The 18,198-nt window shown below is 33.5% G+C and overlaps 1 protein-coding gene across 6 annotated transcripts in view; it reads right to left on the bottom strand.

Moving 5' to 3' along the window:
• Window positions 1-2,657: 2,657 nt before the first annotated feature.
• LOC144968392 (disintegrin and metalloproteinase domain-containing protein 10-like) overlaps window positions 2,658-18,198 on the bottom strand; it is a 96,403-nt gene continuing 80,862 nt past the window's right edge. For 3 of the 6 annotated variants that reach the window (XM_078906692.1, XM_078906697.1, XM_078906695.1), the window contains one exon: window positions 7,990-8,360. In XM_078906692.1, the coding sequence (XP_078762818.1) occupies window positions 8,133-8,360 (228 nt within the window). In that variant the 3' untranslated portion in view covers window positions 7,990-8,132. Of the gene's footprint in view, window positions 8,361-13,946; window positions 14,098-18,198 lie in introns of all 6 variants that reach the window. The other 3 variants (XM_078906693.1, XM_078906694.1, XM_078906696.1) reach the window with 3 other exon arrangements.

The following is an 18,198-nucleotide window of genomic DNA, read 5'->3' on the forward strand; positions in this document are numbered from 1 at the left end:
GGTATTCTGTTGGCGTGATTTCGAGGCTGAAAATTGAATTTATAGTAAAAAAAAAAAAAAAAAAAGAAAAAAAAAAGATAATCTAATTACTTTGATATGTTTTATTAAGAAGTTTGGTTGTTTGTTTTTTAAAGACACATTTAGGTCATTTCAGTGTTAGTAAAAAGGAAAAAATTGTCCTAGTAAAAAAATTCTCTAGATTTACGATTAAAATAACACATGAGAAAAAGCAAGACAAAAGGGACCTGTTCAGATAGGGAATACATGTCGATTCCAAGAGCAGACTATTGGAGACAGTGGGTTAAATGTTTTTAGTTTTGTTTTTCGCACTGTTAGAAACTATCTTTAAATTGATTTTCCCACAAAAATAGATAAACTCGGCTCAAGCCTCATATATTATCGGCTATCATTTCAATTTTTAGCACCCAAACAACCCCTACATTATACTGCTTTGAGATGACTGGTCACTTATAGTCGATCATTTTTTTTCTTTCGGGTTATTTTTATTCCATCTACAGACTGCTTTGTGGTCTCGTTGTATGACGTTTGACTTCTAACCAGTGGGTCCCTGGCCTGGTTCAAATGCTGGTCCCCATGTGGGTGGCGCAAAATTGAATAAGACTGCTTCCCTCATGACAAAAAGAAGGGCCAGTGCAAAAGTCACACCATTCTAATCCGGAGCAAATACAAAATGCCACATACAGAATGGATAGTACATGTGGGTATATAGAAGAGACATTACAAGTTGCCCCACCTACTTTTTAAAAAAATATAATTCAAATATTTCATTACAAAAAATCATATTAGAAGCACACCAGTAAATAAATTGAGGAAAAAAAAATTAACAGTAATTTGTTATTGTGATATCCACAAAGATAGAAATATACAAAATTAACATTTTAAGAGACTCAACAAGAAGTAATCACACCAAACAGATGGTATAATTTTTATGGGTTTAATTTAAGGCACATGCAATACAAGCGCCTTAGAAAATATTTTCTTTAAACATACATATAGAATATAATAGATCAAAGATAACATAATAATTCAGCTTCATCCGTGCTTGTACATCTCGTATATCGCAAACACTTTTGGAAAGTAAGGCAAGAGGGGTTAGGGAAAGAACAGAAACAACAATCTACCATTTTGTCTAGCCCAAGACTACCCACTCATTCTTGAGATGCACTTTAAAACAAACTTTGACAGGTGATGCTTCTTCTCTCCATCAAAATTTCATTGCATAAAGTTAATTAAATTGAGGGGGCTCACCTATAACAATATTATCTACATAAAGCCCTTATTTCAATGAAAACATGAGCATACATTTTTGCCATGTAATCTCTTTTTCTCATTTCATTTATTTGTCGCAAGTTTTGTTATTTCCCTCAAAAATTTATCACTATAGGTGTGTAGTCAAGATAGCAGATAGCAGTCTCCCAATCTTATGAGTACAAATTTATACACAACGGTCAATAAATTGCTAATATAATATCGTGTATGGGGCATTGAAATATATTTTCTGCTGATGATTAAAATAAACAATTTTGAACATCTAAACTTATCCGTACCCACCTTCAACCATTAAATATGTTTTTTAACCCCCCAAAAAAACAAGAAAAAGTAATAATAAAAACTACCCTTGCATATATGAATTATTCCATCTATTTGTTTTTAAAGTAGTGTGCTAACAAAAAAAATAAAACTTTAGATAAGTGTGCGTAGAAGTAAAACTTAACTTCAAAACAATTGAAAAAAAGGTTGACAATAAAGCGTAAATGACTAAAACTTACTTATATTCTTAAACAATCAAATGAAATAAATATGTCATCATTATTATTATAATTATAAATAAGACTTAACTAAAATTGCATGTGCATGTAATTTGATATTCAAATTAAAAAGAAAAAGAAAAAAAAAAAAAGGAAAAATAAACCCAACTAAACAACCAAACAAAACCACTAGCCTAAATCCGTACTTTCAAGAACAAATATGAGGTTATTAAGGACACTCAATAAATGAAAAGGCAATTCACATACATGGAATTAAAGAGACGGTATCCTCGATAATTCATCATAATTGTTATTATGCCAAGGAAGCAGGTCATATTGTCAATAACATATTTACTTGTTGAGCAATTCAAACTTGGAAAAAGAAGTTATAGAAGAGGGTTATAGGAAACATTTTTATAGTCGAGTTATCATTATCAATAGTAGTTGATGAAGGTGGATAAATTATGAATGAAGATGATTATAGCGATGATAGTAATGAGAATAATAATAATAATAATAATAATAATAATAATAATAATAATAATAAATATAATGGTAGAAGTAGCAGTAGTAGTACTAGTAGTCGTAGTAGTAGTAGTAGTAGTAGTAGTAGTAGTAGTAGTAGTAGTAGTAGTAGTATTAGTAGTAGTAGTAGTAGTAGTAGTAGTAGTAGTAGTAGTAGTAGTAGTAGTAGTAGTAGTAGTAGTAGTAGTAGCAATAATAAGAAGGCATTCAATGACAATATCAAGGAACAAAGATGAGGTTTACAATATTATCAGTAACATACTGGCATCAAATCACAATTACTACAAAAGGACATTTGCTAATCTTAGGGGAACGCATAATATTATTTCTGCATATTTCAAGAAATTCGTGTTTTCCTTTTCCTTTTTATTTCTATGGGGAGAAAAAATAATTTTCAGACTTTACCCACAACTGTTTGCATGGAGTTTAACTGTTTAAAAAAATTCTATACACCATTAGTAAAAAAAATAATAATATAATGACACAAAGTTAAACAAATCCTACATATAGCAAGGTGCTGACTTAAGGCAGACTTGAAAATTATAATTTAAAAAACGTCGTCATCCAATGAAAAAGCTTGATTTAAAAAGCAATGACAATGATTGATTGTTCATTAGTCAGTGAATGTTCGCTAGTCCTGCATCCCATGACCAGTTTTGATGGCCATCCAATAAAAAGACTTACAGTCTGATAAAGTCAATGCTCTCATAATGATGGGCGCCATTTTCCGGGTTATACGAAATCATAAACAAATGCTGTTATGGGATAGACAAAACAGTAATTATGTTTGTCAAATAAATTCATTCAAAGTGTATGCAATTGATAATATATATACATATTTTTTTATTGTTTATTGGGGGGGGGGGGGGGGATAAAATTGTGTTGCTACATCCAACACATTTGTAGTATTAGTGTGTACTGCTGCCTACTTGCCTTATTTAATGCTGGTAGTGTTTGTGTGCGTGGAAATCCAGTTCCCACCCCTGAAGATCCAGGTCCAAGGGACTGCTGATGATTCAATCCAGACATATAAATTTCGAAGGCAGAGGTCTTTTTGCAGTTGATGACAACTAATGGCAGCACAGGCTTATTGATCAATCAGAGAATGCTGGCTACCAACCAATGGGAGTATCTGACAGTCCGTTCGCAAGGAGCAGTGATAAAGTTGTCGTTCATCTAATAATTTTTTTAAAAACTCTCAGCCTCTAAGGCAGCCTTTTAAAGGACTGCCAAAAATCTATCATTGCCTGTCTCTCATTGTCATGCATTGCATTACACATAAATTGGTGCTTATTAGACATAGCAACATTCGGTTTTAACGACATAAAATTACCAGCCCCAACAATGTTCTTATAAGTGGGCTGCGGTGTAGTAGAAATTACATGATATTGAAACAATATTTTTGAAAGGAAAATAGTTATAATACCTTAAACCTTAAACTGACAATATGAAGCATTGTATTGTTCACTGTGCTCTACTTCACGATAATTATGATAGTAATATAAAAAATGTTGTTTTAATATTATTACTTACAATAATAATATTCTAAATAACATTTGTGTAATATCATTAAAATGATAATATTATAAATAAAAAATGACATATTTTGTTAGTGTGAAAACATTTTAAAAGTAATATGTTCATATACTAATTAAACCTTTTCACACGGGATTCATAATAATCTTAACAGACATTATCATATCCTGCCATTTTCCTTAAAAGATCAGTGACAATGCTGTGCAACAAAACCCCGTGTGGAGGAAAACCCTCATTTACTGGAGAGCCTAAATCATCAATATTAAGTCTAAATGGATATATAAGCTGTTTTTAAGTTTTCTAGTAGAAGTCATTCTGATGACAAGAATATCAATATTCCTATTTAACCCAATATCGATTATACAGGGTTTTGTCACGTTATGGTAGAACAGTGATATGACCAGGGATTAGACCAAACTCTAGTATCACATCGCCTTTATCCTTCTATTGATGAAAACAGTTGGGTTGAACATTAGAACCCGGTAAACAACGAGAACATTAATGGTATTGATTTTGGAATTAAATGATTATAATTTTTATAATGATCATGTTGCCAGATGGCCTAGTGGATAAGGCATTGCACTTCCATTCCTGAGACCTGGATTTGAGCCCAGTTTCAACATCTCATTTTTTTCCTTGAGCAAGAAACTTTGCCCCTTTTCTACGTTGCACAGTGGTTGATACCTGGGTTATTTCAGTCTTGTCTCAAGATATACTCAGAAAAAAAAAAAAATAATTGCCCTGAGAATAACATTTCCCCTTCACGGCTTTGAGCAATTTTGAATTAACCTCAATGTTGAGCTCTGCTGATGTGTATCACCTTCATTGCTCAAAAACGGTTTTTGACACTAGACATATTTGCACGTAGCATGTGATAGGACCTGTGATCACTGATAAAGTCAGCAGAACACAGTACAGCATTGCACTCTTTTAAAAAAAAAATAATGATCACTCTCTGCTGACCTAAAATCTACACATTACATAAAAGCATCAGCAAGTTCCATTCACATCTCACTTCGCATCAGACCTTCCATAAAGTGTGAGAAAAGAAGGCACATATTATAAGGTGAGGTTATTGAAACAAGGATTTTGCCAACACGACATATATATGTTAGAATCTTCAACCTATTGATAGTTCAACCAGCTAAACTTCATGTCTGTCTCTGTTGGAAGGTGGGGGGAAAAAAACACTGTTTTGGTTCGTCTCAAACATTATTTCATCAATGTGTACCAATAATAACATGAGTCCATGTATAAGCACATTGGAATGTATAAAGTTAAAATTGCTTTAACAGAAATGGAATACAAAAGTAAAACTTTCATCACATTATAAGTGTAATACCTGTGAGGAGTCGTTTTAGGTAGGTACTTGTTTAACGGTGGGAGTAAGAGAATGTTAGGCAACGATCAAATTATTGGTTGACGTAAATATATAGAGATATATTTTAGATGGAATGAAGGTTACAACACATCAGTATATTTATATATAGGGCATACGTTAATCAACAACAAAATTATTCATGAAAACATTTTACAGAGGAAAGACAGTTGAAGATGGAATGTGCTGAGAAAGTGAATTAAACTCTACTCATTTGAAAAAAATAGTTGCCCATGATCTTTTTTTTCTTTTTATTCATAGGTTACATTTCAGACATTCTTTAAATGTGTCTCCCATGCCAAAATATTATACATACATCTTTATATATCTTTGTGTGTATATATTCGTTTTATTTATTAGCATTACATATGTAATAGAAGGAGATCTGTGAATAGAAAAACAGGAAAACACAAAAACTCAAAAACTAGCAAGTTACATTCTATTAATAGTTTAGCATATCATAAAAGTAGTTATAAATTTACAAAAATTGTTAAAGAGTTAGTTTATCAACATTTCATAATAAAACATTGTATGAAGTAAAACAACTTTGTATAATAAACAACACGCACACACACACACACACACACACACACACACACATTTACGCAAAATATACACACGCACACATATATATGCACACACACACACACACACACACACACATACACATATATGTTTATGTATATTTATATGTATACATCTTGGGCAAACATTCCCCCAAGGAGCACAATGTACTAATTTGGTTGATTCTATAAATTTAAGTACACTTGACACACATGTAGGGACATATCAGTGCCAAGATTCTTTGAAAGGACAGGGACGTATAACAAATGACAAATATCAAATTTTCTTACAGGAGATCAAAATAATGTATATTCATCACAAGTGCCATTCAAAAATATGAAACATTGTATAAATTTCCACAAGTATCTACAAAGCTTCCTATCCCGAACCACTTCTTTGAGAAATCAGATAGGTGAAAAGTGAGGAATTTGACATAAAAATAAGGAATCAAATAACCGCAAACATGTTTTAAAGGAGTCATTCAAGTCATTTTCCATTGCATCTGAAAAAGAAAATAGTCTTCTCACTCTTCTGCACTCATTCAAATTTTATTCCAATTGCTTGGAGGTCAACTGTTCAAAGAGCTAAAATAGGACAGCCTTACACGCAATACCGTCACGACCCAAAAACAACAGTATGCTTGGATAATTATATTATATAATCTAAATTAATAGCTTCTCCTGTCCCTTGTTTTAATTTGCTAGTCAAAAAAAGCTTAATCCCTGGACATTCAAGGATCATTTCGATTATATAAAATAGTCCAATTTTTTCTTCTTTAATTGTTGTCAAAGATTGCCAAATCGGGACAATCCCGATTTTATCAGGACAGTTGGCCACTATACAACAGTTTATACAACAATGTGATGCTTTAAGCTCTCATAGTAGGCAATTTTTCAAAAGAAATTTGTGTTCATGACACAGAAACGGTTCCTATTAAAACATTTTTTTTACAAAATTTGGTGTGACTGGAATGTCGAATTTTCAGTAGTGAATGCGGAATTGTGGACTGATTGAAAGTTTTGCGGAATAATTCATCAAAATGTGGAATGGTAGGAAGCTCTCTCTCTCTCTCTCTCTCTCTCTCTCTCTCTCTCTCTCTCTCTCTCTCTCTCTCTCTCTCTCTCTCTCTCTTTGTATAAATAATATTTAAAGTTATAAATATTGCCACCGTGGCTATATAACTTATGGAGGATTATAACCTTAAGTCGATCTCAATACGTGATATCCAACAAGCAATGTGTCAATCTTAACCCTGGATAATTAGGGTTTCATTTTACCGAATCTGATATGACCTCATACCACGAAGAAAATGGTAACAGTAACACATTTCTTGTCTTCAACACCGCCCGAAATCACAATCTTGTTACAGGTCTTTTGGTGAACACTGTAAGATGCTATGTCATATTAAATTAATCCCTTTATCTGTAAGTGACATGACCAAACCAATTTACGAAACAAATCAAAAAAGCTTTTTTGCCACAATTTTAAGAGAATCTAAATTTCGATTCAACAAATGAATGAAACATTGTATTTATGTGACCATAATGTGACGAGCGGTTTGTTCTCTTCTGATTGGCAAAGCTGCCTGGGATAGAAAATGTATTTTGAGTTGCCAGTTTAATAAAAAATGAAACCAACAATACAAAACAGATGAGACACATGATAGCAAAAAAAAAAATCCCCCCAAAGCACTTCACCCTGTTAACTTACAGAACTTACACTCTAACCATTAACGGTATCTGGGGATGAATAAACAACATTGAATTCCAAAACAACATCTTTGATACAGTAAGCACTGTCATCAAATCTAATAACCAATTAATTCCACCCGACGTCCTTCCTCTTTTCAATCAATTCAAATCTAAAGCTCTTTGGAAATCATACTACATCGAAAATCGGGGCATTGAAATAAAAAATCTTATTTTGTGAGTCATTAATCTAGTTATCAATTGCGTAATAATGTGATTTATTCAAAGAGGCTTCTTACATGGTGTTGTGTGTTGATTTGATTGACACCAGTTCATTTAAGGCGATGATAACCGGAAATATGGCAGTGCTATTTCTTTACATAACATAACTGTTTCTTATATTGTTTCATGTTACAAAAACCAGAGTGGTGACAACATTGCTGAAACCAAATCTTGATTTTTGAAAAATCTAAGACAGTATTTCATTGTCTACACAAAAAAATTACATCTCTTTCAACTTTATGTCTTGCCACAAAAGGTAGAACGAATAGTAAAATAATATCAAAATAAAACAAATGATTTTATTTCTATTCTAAATCAACCAGTTTATACAGCTTTATAAACAATACAATTAATAATTTTTAAAGATAAGCTATTCAAGACAAGTCAACATCAATATCGTCGAGGTGGAGCAATACGATCAAACTGCTGGTGTGTGCCCCTGCTGCTGCCCTGGGGTGCATGGTAAGGTGTGTAGTCCTGGTAGCTGTCATATCCCTGGTTATAATGTCCTCTCCCTCCGTAAGACTGACTTTCGTGCATGGGAACATCCGTCGTGTAAGCAGCACTTCCCCGTTTACCAGCGCCACCGCCACCTCGATACGGATTACTGACTGGTCTCTGAAAAGAACAAAAAAAATAATTAAAAAAAAAATAACAATAACAATATGAAGGTTTTCAATCAATAGTTGATCCCTCAAAAGCATAAAACATGCAGTAAAAGCATCTAAATCTTTTCTCCATTAATTCATAGTCTAGTCTGTATAGCTTTCTTTCTGACATTTTCCACTGCGTTAAAAAATATATTTTGATATTGAATGAAGCAAAACAATGTACATTTTTTAGGTCAAACTTATATATAGTAATATCAACATATATAAAAAAAAAACAAAAACAAAACAATTCCACCTACTGTAATTCAATTGATTTTAGTCACGAGAAATACAATTGCCTGCATTTGCTTTATCCAGTAGGTAACAAGGAAAAAGAAAAGTTAACATGTATCTAATTTTAGTGCCCAGAGTGGCAATCATACAGTCCTGAAATTAATTATTCATAAAGTATTGTATGAAGCAGTGAAGTCATGCATAAAAAAATAATAAGAGTTATTTTGTTAAAAATACATAATATATCTGCAAATAGGAGATGATTTCAATCAAATGAATATTATCAACCAGACCGCATAAAGTACATGCAAAAAATTATGCATATATTAAAAAACAAGAAGACAAAAACCCCAAAAAAAAAACCCCACCAAATAAATCATTCGCTACTCCATTATCATAAAAAAAGCAATAAATGGTTTTAAAACAATGACGGGTTACATTTTAATCTTGATTACATTTTGAGAATTAATCCCTCAAGCTCATGAATGTGGATAAAGCCATGAGCTAAGCAGATTTTTATACCATTTTAGTGAAGTAAAAATTGAAAACCATCTTAATAAAAGCTGAACGTTATATTCAGTAACTTTTATTTGCTGTTAATCTGATTTTTAAAAATTTTTGTACACGATGTTCGGCTCTATCATTGTTTCTGTTTTAAAAGTAATTTCCCAGCATGTGCAACACGTGGTAATCCATTGTCATTTTAGGATCGGTGTATTATTTCTGCCCATAAACAAAATAAATGGAATACACATTTTCCAACTCTCGAAAAATATCTTATCATTTTTTTTTTTGACATCATCATCATCATCATCATCATCATCATCATCATCATCATCATCATCATCCTAATCATCATAAGCATAAGCTTTTGCATGGAATGCACAAGAACTTTAAGGGCTAGGGAGGAAAATCCCTAAATATTTATTTTCTAAATCATACAAATCAGGGCTCTAAAAGGTTTTTAACTACAATGGTAGCAAATAAAGTCGAATTTGTCATTATTACAAACAGCAGGAAACCCACCAAATTGAAACAAAAGTTGCAAAGAATTCAATATTTTCTGTTTCAACCTGTCTGTCTAAACAGAAAAGATACCTAGTCTGGGTTTGTTAAAAAAAATAGTTATTCCTAGATTTATGCATCTCAAGCAAGGCTGAGAAAATAAGAAACAATGTTAACAACTGCTTAAGAATCATTTTGACGTTTAAGTTATTCATTTCGAACAACTTTTGCATTAAACAAAAAAGTCCCTAAAAAGGGATACATTTCAGCAAGATTGCTGTCAAGCAGCAGTTAATCTTGAATAACACACACACACTCTCTCTCTCTCTCTCTCTCTCTCTCTCTCTCTATATATATATATATATATATATATATATATATATATATATATATATATATATATATATAAACTAGTAAAAAGCCCGCAATTTCGCGGGGAAGGAACTATTTTCAATCGATATTATAACCACCATCATTTAATGAGGGCAGATTGGTAAACAACGTTGTCTGTGCAACTTAGTACATCCTCTGTTGATTTTTCTGCGTGGCCCAACATGAAGTATATTTCTCACATACACACACACACACACACACACACACACACACACAAACACACATACAAACATGCGATCCAAATCAATGCCGAATTTCTGATATCCTGGCAAATTAAGAAAATCTTTTCCAAAACCGATTTATCTGATTTGTAAAAGTCTGCGTAAATTATAAATTCCAGTATTTATTTTACTTTAAAGACAAACTGTATGTATAATGCAGGAGTAAATGAGAGGGAAAAGAAGGGAGGAACAACAAAGGATCAAATTGACGAGACTTGGACATGGTTATAGGGGAATGCACCTGCATATTATCATATCTTGAAAGTTAAAGCAAGGTAAATGAAAAAGTCCAATATACATACAGTGGTAGTTTTTATAAATAATAATAAATAAATAAATTACAAAATTATAATAAAATATTGAACAAAATTGATTGATTCAAATAGTACATTTAAAAAAATCAGTTGAACTTATTTTGAAATATAAAAAAAAAAGACCTCAAAAATCAAATACCATTGATTTAACAAGAGTGCCAAGAGAAGAACTAAAAACAAATATCACAAATGACAACTTTGTAATCGAACCAATATTCGTTAAGTAGTATAATGATTTTCTTTTTTTTTTTTTTTACAAAGAATAAAAATGCATATTTATATAAAACAATTCTTTGCAACAAGCTTGATACCCTTCACATGCCACATCTAAACCCACAAAAAAAAAGATAAATAAAAATTAAATATAATCCAAACTTTCTCCCATTCACAAATATCCAGAAAGCTTTAGATGAGCAATGTTACACATTTTATCTCAATTTTTTTTCTTCTTCACAATCTCTGAACATTTTTTTTTTCTTTTAAAATTCGTCAGCTACAGAGACATGAGCTTCAAATCATTATTAATACATATATTTTTTTTAAATGCCATGGTATCAACCTGATCTAAAAGAGGTGTGCGCGTCCATTGTAAAGCGAGGGAAAACCTATCCATTCCTTTAATTCAATACACGAGAACAAAAAAATCAATAGGAAAATAAATTTTAAGTGATGGATGTTACAGCCATTTAGATATGATTTTAGGCTGCTTCTTGCTTTCTAATTCCAAAGTATTTTTCTATCCTTCAAATGTATCCAATTACAACCACATTTATCTATTAAGATATACGACACATTAGAAGGCAATATGGTTTTATTGGGGCAAGAATAGTCGATTTTCGAATAAAAGAAACTGATAAAAAAATTGTAGTCATTTATTGTCACTGGGGTTGTTATAATTGTAGTCCTAGCATTGGACGATTTATCAGTTTCAGTGGAAAATTAAAAGGAGCTCCTTTCGGTAGAAGATCAATAACAATATCATGACACGAATCTATTCAAATTCAATCCATGCTGTTGCAGCTTCAACACTACAGATAGACGCAACACTTCTGTGGCGTGGGATGGTGTAAGATTATGGTTCTGTATCACAATAATGAAACCATGTCCTCCCTCCTGTGACAGGAAACAAGTCAATTTCTCATAACTGTCAGAATTTTTCAAGTTGTCAGGGAAGGATTTTCAAAACCTAATTGCACTTGATTGAAAAAAAAAGATCTGAGTGTATGCAATCACTCAGGAGTCGATAACAGCGCTACTTTCTTGTTTTTTTAAATTATGTGGTCTTTGATTGGGATGGCGGTTTGTCCTAGCATGCCTTTAAAGACGATCTCCAGTTTGTGTTTGCTTCTTCTCTCTTTCACTGTTATCCAGTTATTTTCTGCCATCAGGTTTGTTACACTCAAAGTTCCTATAACAAATACAGCCTTGGTGAAATTAAAGATAATAATAAGTTGTCAGAAACTATGGACAATAAAAATTATTCAACTAAAATGAAAATCTAACCGCTTCAAAAAAAGAAACAAATTGTTTATTTAATAAAAAACGGTTTGGGCTCAAACCCTTGTCTCAGCAAACTGTTTTCTTGTTTTTGATGTGGGTTGTCAAGACGTTAGAGCCCAAATATTAATTGTTTTATCATTACAATAATAACTCTTTGCTAAATACTTTCTTGATGAGATTGAAAAGTAGAGCTGACTTCAGAATTATGTAGTTGGCTTCTACTCACTATGAATTGGGCAAGGTACTATGTAGCTATACGTAGCCAACCAAGAGTGGTGAGACATAACAGCAAACTGCAAGACACTGACAATAGACACGAGACTTTATATCTCAAGTGCAATGAGACACATACACTATCTTTAGTGGTTATAAAGTCTGGCTTATCAACACCAACTGTGATGCCTGAAACTTTACAAAGAAGAAATGATGATGTAAGAAGAGAAAATTTCAACTAAATCACCTTCGCATCTTAATCCTTTTGTCCAAAGCAAGGACAAATAACTGTGTAAAAAAAAAAACAATTAAGAAATTTAAAAAGAAAGATAAAAGTGCACTTATACACGATGCTTCTAGTGGAGAATTTCAATCAAAAGAGAAATGATGATGACGATGATGGTAATGATGAAGTGTTGTCATCCAAATTACGCTGAGAGTTTGATAATGATTGTAGCTATATTTATACACTGTCAAAAGGATGACACAAGCTCATGCAAGCGAATGTGGATTACAACACGTCAACTTTAAAGCAAAAGATAACTTTTCAAAACATCAGAAAAAGTGAGATTTTATAAATTACAGAAAATAATCTGGACTCACAAAACATCCCATCAATCTCTGAATACTAATATCACATAAGCACAACAATATTATCGAAGCAACAAAGCAGTTTGTCAGAAAATTTTATCCTGAAATCAGCTGTTATCTACTAGAATGTCTTTTCATTAGTTTTTTTCAGTAATTCATAAAGCTTTATAAAAATATGATATCATTTTAATCGCTGAAGAGGATGAATGTCTTGTGGTAGTTGCGAGCATCAGCTGAGGCTTGGTTAAGAAATGCATTAACACCAAAAAACCTCAAAAGAACTTTCATTAATTGCGCGTGTGTCGTGCTATTTCCATGGCATTTTCCATCACCTGCTGTTATGTAAAATTAATTTTTCTTCATTAGTCTGCAATTTTAACACTATAAAGACGCTTTGTAAACAAATCACATTTGTAGGCAACATTACCAAGCAAAATGTACATTTTTCGAAGTCCGAATAAAATCTTATGAACCAACCCAATGGATATACACCATTACGTTCTGACCTTCCTGGCTGACACCAAAAACTAAATCACGACATGTTTAAAAAATGTAACAAACTACAAAATTAAAATTAAAATTAAAATGACATAAATTGAGTGCAAATCTAAAACAAGTTTCGATATAAGACCTTAACATTCCCTAATCTTTACGAACAATATAAAATACTTATTTAATGCAGTTGGGCAATTTTATCGTATCCGATGCTATTACGTTTTTGTCTTTTCTAAGGCTGTCATTCAATCTGTTTTATTATTTTCACATTCTTTTTACATTCTTTAAATTTATGAGCAACAAATCTCATTTTTTTAAAAAATGAAATTATATAATTTAAATCTTATCACCATTGCTCATACAAAATTTAAAATTGATCAGTGAGTCAGAAATAACTATCAAATAATTTGAATAATTAGAATTTAGAAATATCTTCTCAACTTTGACATTTCCTGCTATACTCAATTATAGGCCCTATGTGTAAAAAAAAATCAAAATACACAAAACTAATGATAGAATAAATGGGGGGAAATCAAGCAAGGAAGATGCCGTGGCGAAGGAGTAGCAGAATTTACATAAAAGACGTACAAATAGGACACCCCCCTCTCCATTCTAACAAGGGCTGCCACTGATACTAAAGGTCTGTAAAAGCTGGATTATTGTAGGTGCTGTTCACTTGCTGACCGCCTTGTTCTTCTGGTGGCGCTGATGGGGATACACGGATACGTCCCCGTTTCACCTGGAGGTTAGCAGGGAAGTTTAAGTAGTAGGGTTAATCTAGAGTAAATACTAGGATTATATGAACCTGAAAAGGGGAGAAGCTGAAATCAGGCCTCTAAATGCCCATTTTTTCAAAAAGTCTAAAAATTTTCAGTCATTATTTTCATAACAATTAGATCGTATGTGATACATACTCTACTGATTGTAGATATGATGTAGAAAAAGATAATAAAAAAACTCCCTTTATTCATCCCAAAAAGGAAATTTGTCTCTAGGGCAAGGTGACTTGCTCAAGACCACACAGCGCAACAGGTATTCGAACTCAGTACATTTCGTGTACGAATCAAAGACCATACCACTTTGCCCCTTAGTGTATATTGCTTGAAGACTACGTGCACTTATTTATAGGTCAGATAACCCAATTCATCATGGATTTGTCGTAATCAAAATCTAAAAAATTTTTTTTTTATGACACAAAATTTTGCCTATTATATAACAATGTTAAACTAGGCCCATAATGCGTTCGGATGTCAGACCTGCATATGTACATATCGCTTGAAGATAGTAAAAATTAACGGATGCATCTATTGCCTTGATATCTGCACTACGATCAATGTTGTACCTACGTCTATGGCATTATTATTATTATTATTATTATTATTATTATTATTATTATTATTATTATTATTATTATTATTATTATTATATATTATTATTTTTTTATTATTATATATTATTATTATGATGATGATGATGATGATGATGATATTGATTATTATTATTATTATTATTATATTATTATTATTATAATTATTATTATTAATATATTATTATTATTATTATTATTATTATTATTATTATTATATTATTATTATTATTATTATTATTATTATTATTTATTATTAATATTATTATTATTAATTATTATATTATTATTATAGTTATTATTATTATCTTGACAGGTAATACATGACAAAACATCTGACAAAAAAATGACAAATTAATTTGTGGTCTATCTCAGACAAGGAAACCATAACCAAAACAACGAAGTCGGATAAAAAAAAAAAAAAAGCGAGATGGCTCCGTACATCGTACATCGAGAAAATACATGATTCGCAATTCAGCTTTTCAGACTTTTGGGCTGAAATTTGGTCTCCGCTCTAAATAACAAAGACAGCTAGCAACCAGCAAACTGATTTTAGATCCATGACCTGTGACCCCCAATGACGAGAGCAGATTTACGATGGATGACTGATCATCATTGGTAAAACCCGTTAGCAGAAATTAATCATTTTCAGATTTTCCCGATAGTCTAGAATAAGATTGACATGAACGTGGCTGAGATCGTAGATTGCATTCTAATATTAGGCTTTGGAGGTTCCATCAAGGATAATAATAAAGGGTCTCAATGTTGTCCGTTGTAAGGCTGAAAATGAAAATTGGTTTTAAAGCAGAGACGCCAACTTTAAATTTGGCTCACAGGAGTTTCAGACACCACTCGTAGGAATTTCAATGCCGAAAGAGGAATTTCCGAACACAAGAAAAAGAAATTGGAATGGTATTTGGCATTGTATTTAATTATTGTATAGTTCTAAATAGACAACTGATTAGAATTATATTATGATGCATAAACACATTGCTAAATACAATCCCAAAGTTTCCTTATTTTAAGTGAAGAAAAGCACCAAAACCCAATGGTAGAAATTGTAGTACTGGTGGTAGTGAGGATGATGTGGTGTTGGTGGTTGTTGTTGTAGTAGTAGTGGTAGTGATGATGATATCATGGTGGTGGTGGTGGTGGTGGTGGTTAAAGTAGTAGTGGTAGTGATGATGATGATGTGGTGGTGGTGGTGGTTGTAGTAGTATTGGTAGTGATGATGATATAGTGGTGGTGGTGGTTGAAGTAGTAGTTGTAGTGATGATGATGTGGTGGTGGTGGTTGTAGTAGTAGTGGTAGTGATGATGATTGATGTGGTGGTTGTTGTAGTAGTAGTAGTGGTAGTGATGTATGATGATGGGGTGCTGGTGATTGTAGTAGTAGTGGTAGTGATCATGATGTTGTAGTGGTGGTTGTAGTAGTAGTAGTAGTAGTAGTAGTAGTAGTAGTAGTAGTAGTAGTAGTAGTAGTAGTAGTAGTAGTAGTGGTTGTAGCAGTAGTATAGTAGTAGAAGTAGTAGTAGTAGTAGTTGTAGTAGTAGTAGTAGTAGTAGTAGTAGTAGTAGTAGTAGTAGTAGTAGTAGTAGTGGTAGTAGTAGTGGTTGTAGCAGTAGTAGTATAGTGGTCGTAGTGGTAGTGATGACGATGTGGTTGTGGTAGTTGTAGTAGTAGTGTTAGTGATGATGATGTGGTGGTGGTGGTGGTTGTAGTAGCAGTGGTAGTGATGATGATGTGGTGGTGGTGGTTGTAGTAGTAGTAGTAGTAGGAGTAGTAGTAGTAGTAGTAGTAGTAGTAGTAGTAGTAGTAGTAGTAGTAGTAGTAGTAGTAGTAGTAGTAGTTGTTGTTGTAGTAGTTATAGTAGTAGTAGTAGTATTAGTAGTAGTTGTAGTAGTAGCAGCAGCAGTAGTATAGTAGTAGTAGTAGTAGTAGTAGTAGTAGTAGTAGTAGTAGTAGTAGTAGTAGTAGTAGTGGTTGTAGCAGTAGTAGTATAGTAGTAGTGGTAGTGATGACGATGTGGTTGTGGTAGTTGTAAAAAAAAAAATTGAGCATTTATATAGCGCAATATCCACTTAACGTGCTCAATGCGCTTTACAAGGGGTCCCTGGTCAACAGCAACATTTAACATGTAGGACGAGACATGACGCCTGTTAGGCGATATTACAATTTTTCGGACAAAGACAACGCTTTTAAACGGCCAGGTACTCATTTTACACCTGAGTACGGTGAGAGAATGTGAGTAAAGAGTCTTTTCCAAGGACTCAACTATGCGCCGAGCGAGGCTCGAACCCAGGACCTTTCGATCCGAAAGCGAGTGTCATACCACTAGACCACATAGCCGCACAAGTTGTAGTAGCAGTGGTAGTGATGATGATGTGGTGGTGGTGGTTGTAGTAGTAGTAGTGGTGGTAGTGATGAAGATGAGGTGGTGGTGGTGCTTGTAGTTGTAGTGGTAGTGATGATGATGATGTGGTGGTGGTGGTTGTAGTAGTGGTGGTAGTGATGAGGATGTGGTGGTGGTTGTAGTAGTGATGGTAGTGATGATGGTGATGTGGTGGTGGTTGTAGTAGTATTAGAGGTAGTGATGATGATGTGGTGATGGTGGTTGTAGTAGTAGTGGTAATGATGATGTGGTGGTGGTGGTTGTAGTAGTAGTGGTAATGATGATGATAAGGTGGTGGTTGTAGTAGTAGTGGTAGTGATGATGAGGTGGTGGTGGTGGTTGTAGTAGTTGTGGTAATGATGATGATGTGGTAGTGGTGGTTGTGGTAGTAGTGGTAGTTGCAGTGATGATGATGTGGTGGTGGTGGTTGCAGTAGTAATGGTAGTGATGATGTGGTGGTGGTGGTGGTTGTAGTATAAGTGATAATGATGATGTGGTGGAGGTGGTTGTAGTAGTAGTGGTAGTGATGGTGGTGGTTGTAGTAGTAGTGGTAATGACGATGTAGTGGTGGTGGGGATGGGTGTAGTAATAGTGGTAGTGATGATGATGTGGTAGTGGTAGTTGTAGTGGTAGGTGATGTTGCAGTGATGATGTGGTGGTGGTTGCAATAGTAGTAGTGATGACGATGTGGTTGTGGTGGTTGTAGTAGTGGTGGTAGTGATTATGTGGTGTCGTGGTTGTAGTAGTAGTAGTGGTAGTGATGATGATGGTAGCTGTGGTAGTGGTAGTAATGATGATTTGGTGGTGGTGGTGGTTGCAGTTGTAGTTGTGGTACTGATGATGATGTGGTGGTGGTGGTGGTTGGTGGTTGCAGTAGTAGTGGTAGTGATGATGGTTGTAATTAGTGCCGCGCTGAGGACCGGTCCAAGGACCGGTCCCACGGTCTTTTAGCTGTGAACCGGAGACCGGTCCCATAGTGGAAGACTGGCGGCGGTCCTCACTTCTTATCACCTTTCAACGGTCTCGCGCCATACTAGGCTACTTCCCCAGCGATTCGTTGCCTCGGTTGCCTATCTTCCACCC

The sequence above is a fragment of the Berghia stephanieae genome, chromosome 3 (genome assembly GCF_034508935.2).
Source record: "Berghia stephanieae isolate SIO BIC M18660-M18661 chromosome 3, UCSD_Bste_1.3, whole genome shotgun sequence".
Classification (NCBI taxonomy): Eukaryota; Metazoa; Mollusca; class Gastropoda; order Nudibranchia; family Aeolidiidae; genus Berghia; species Berghia stephanieae.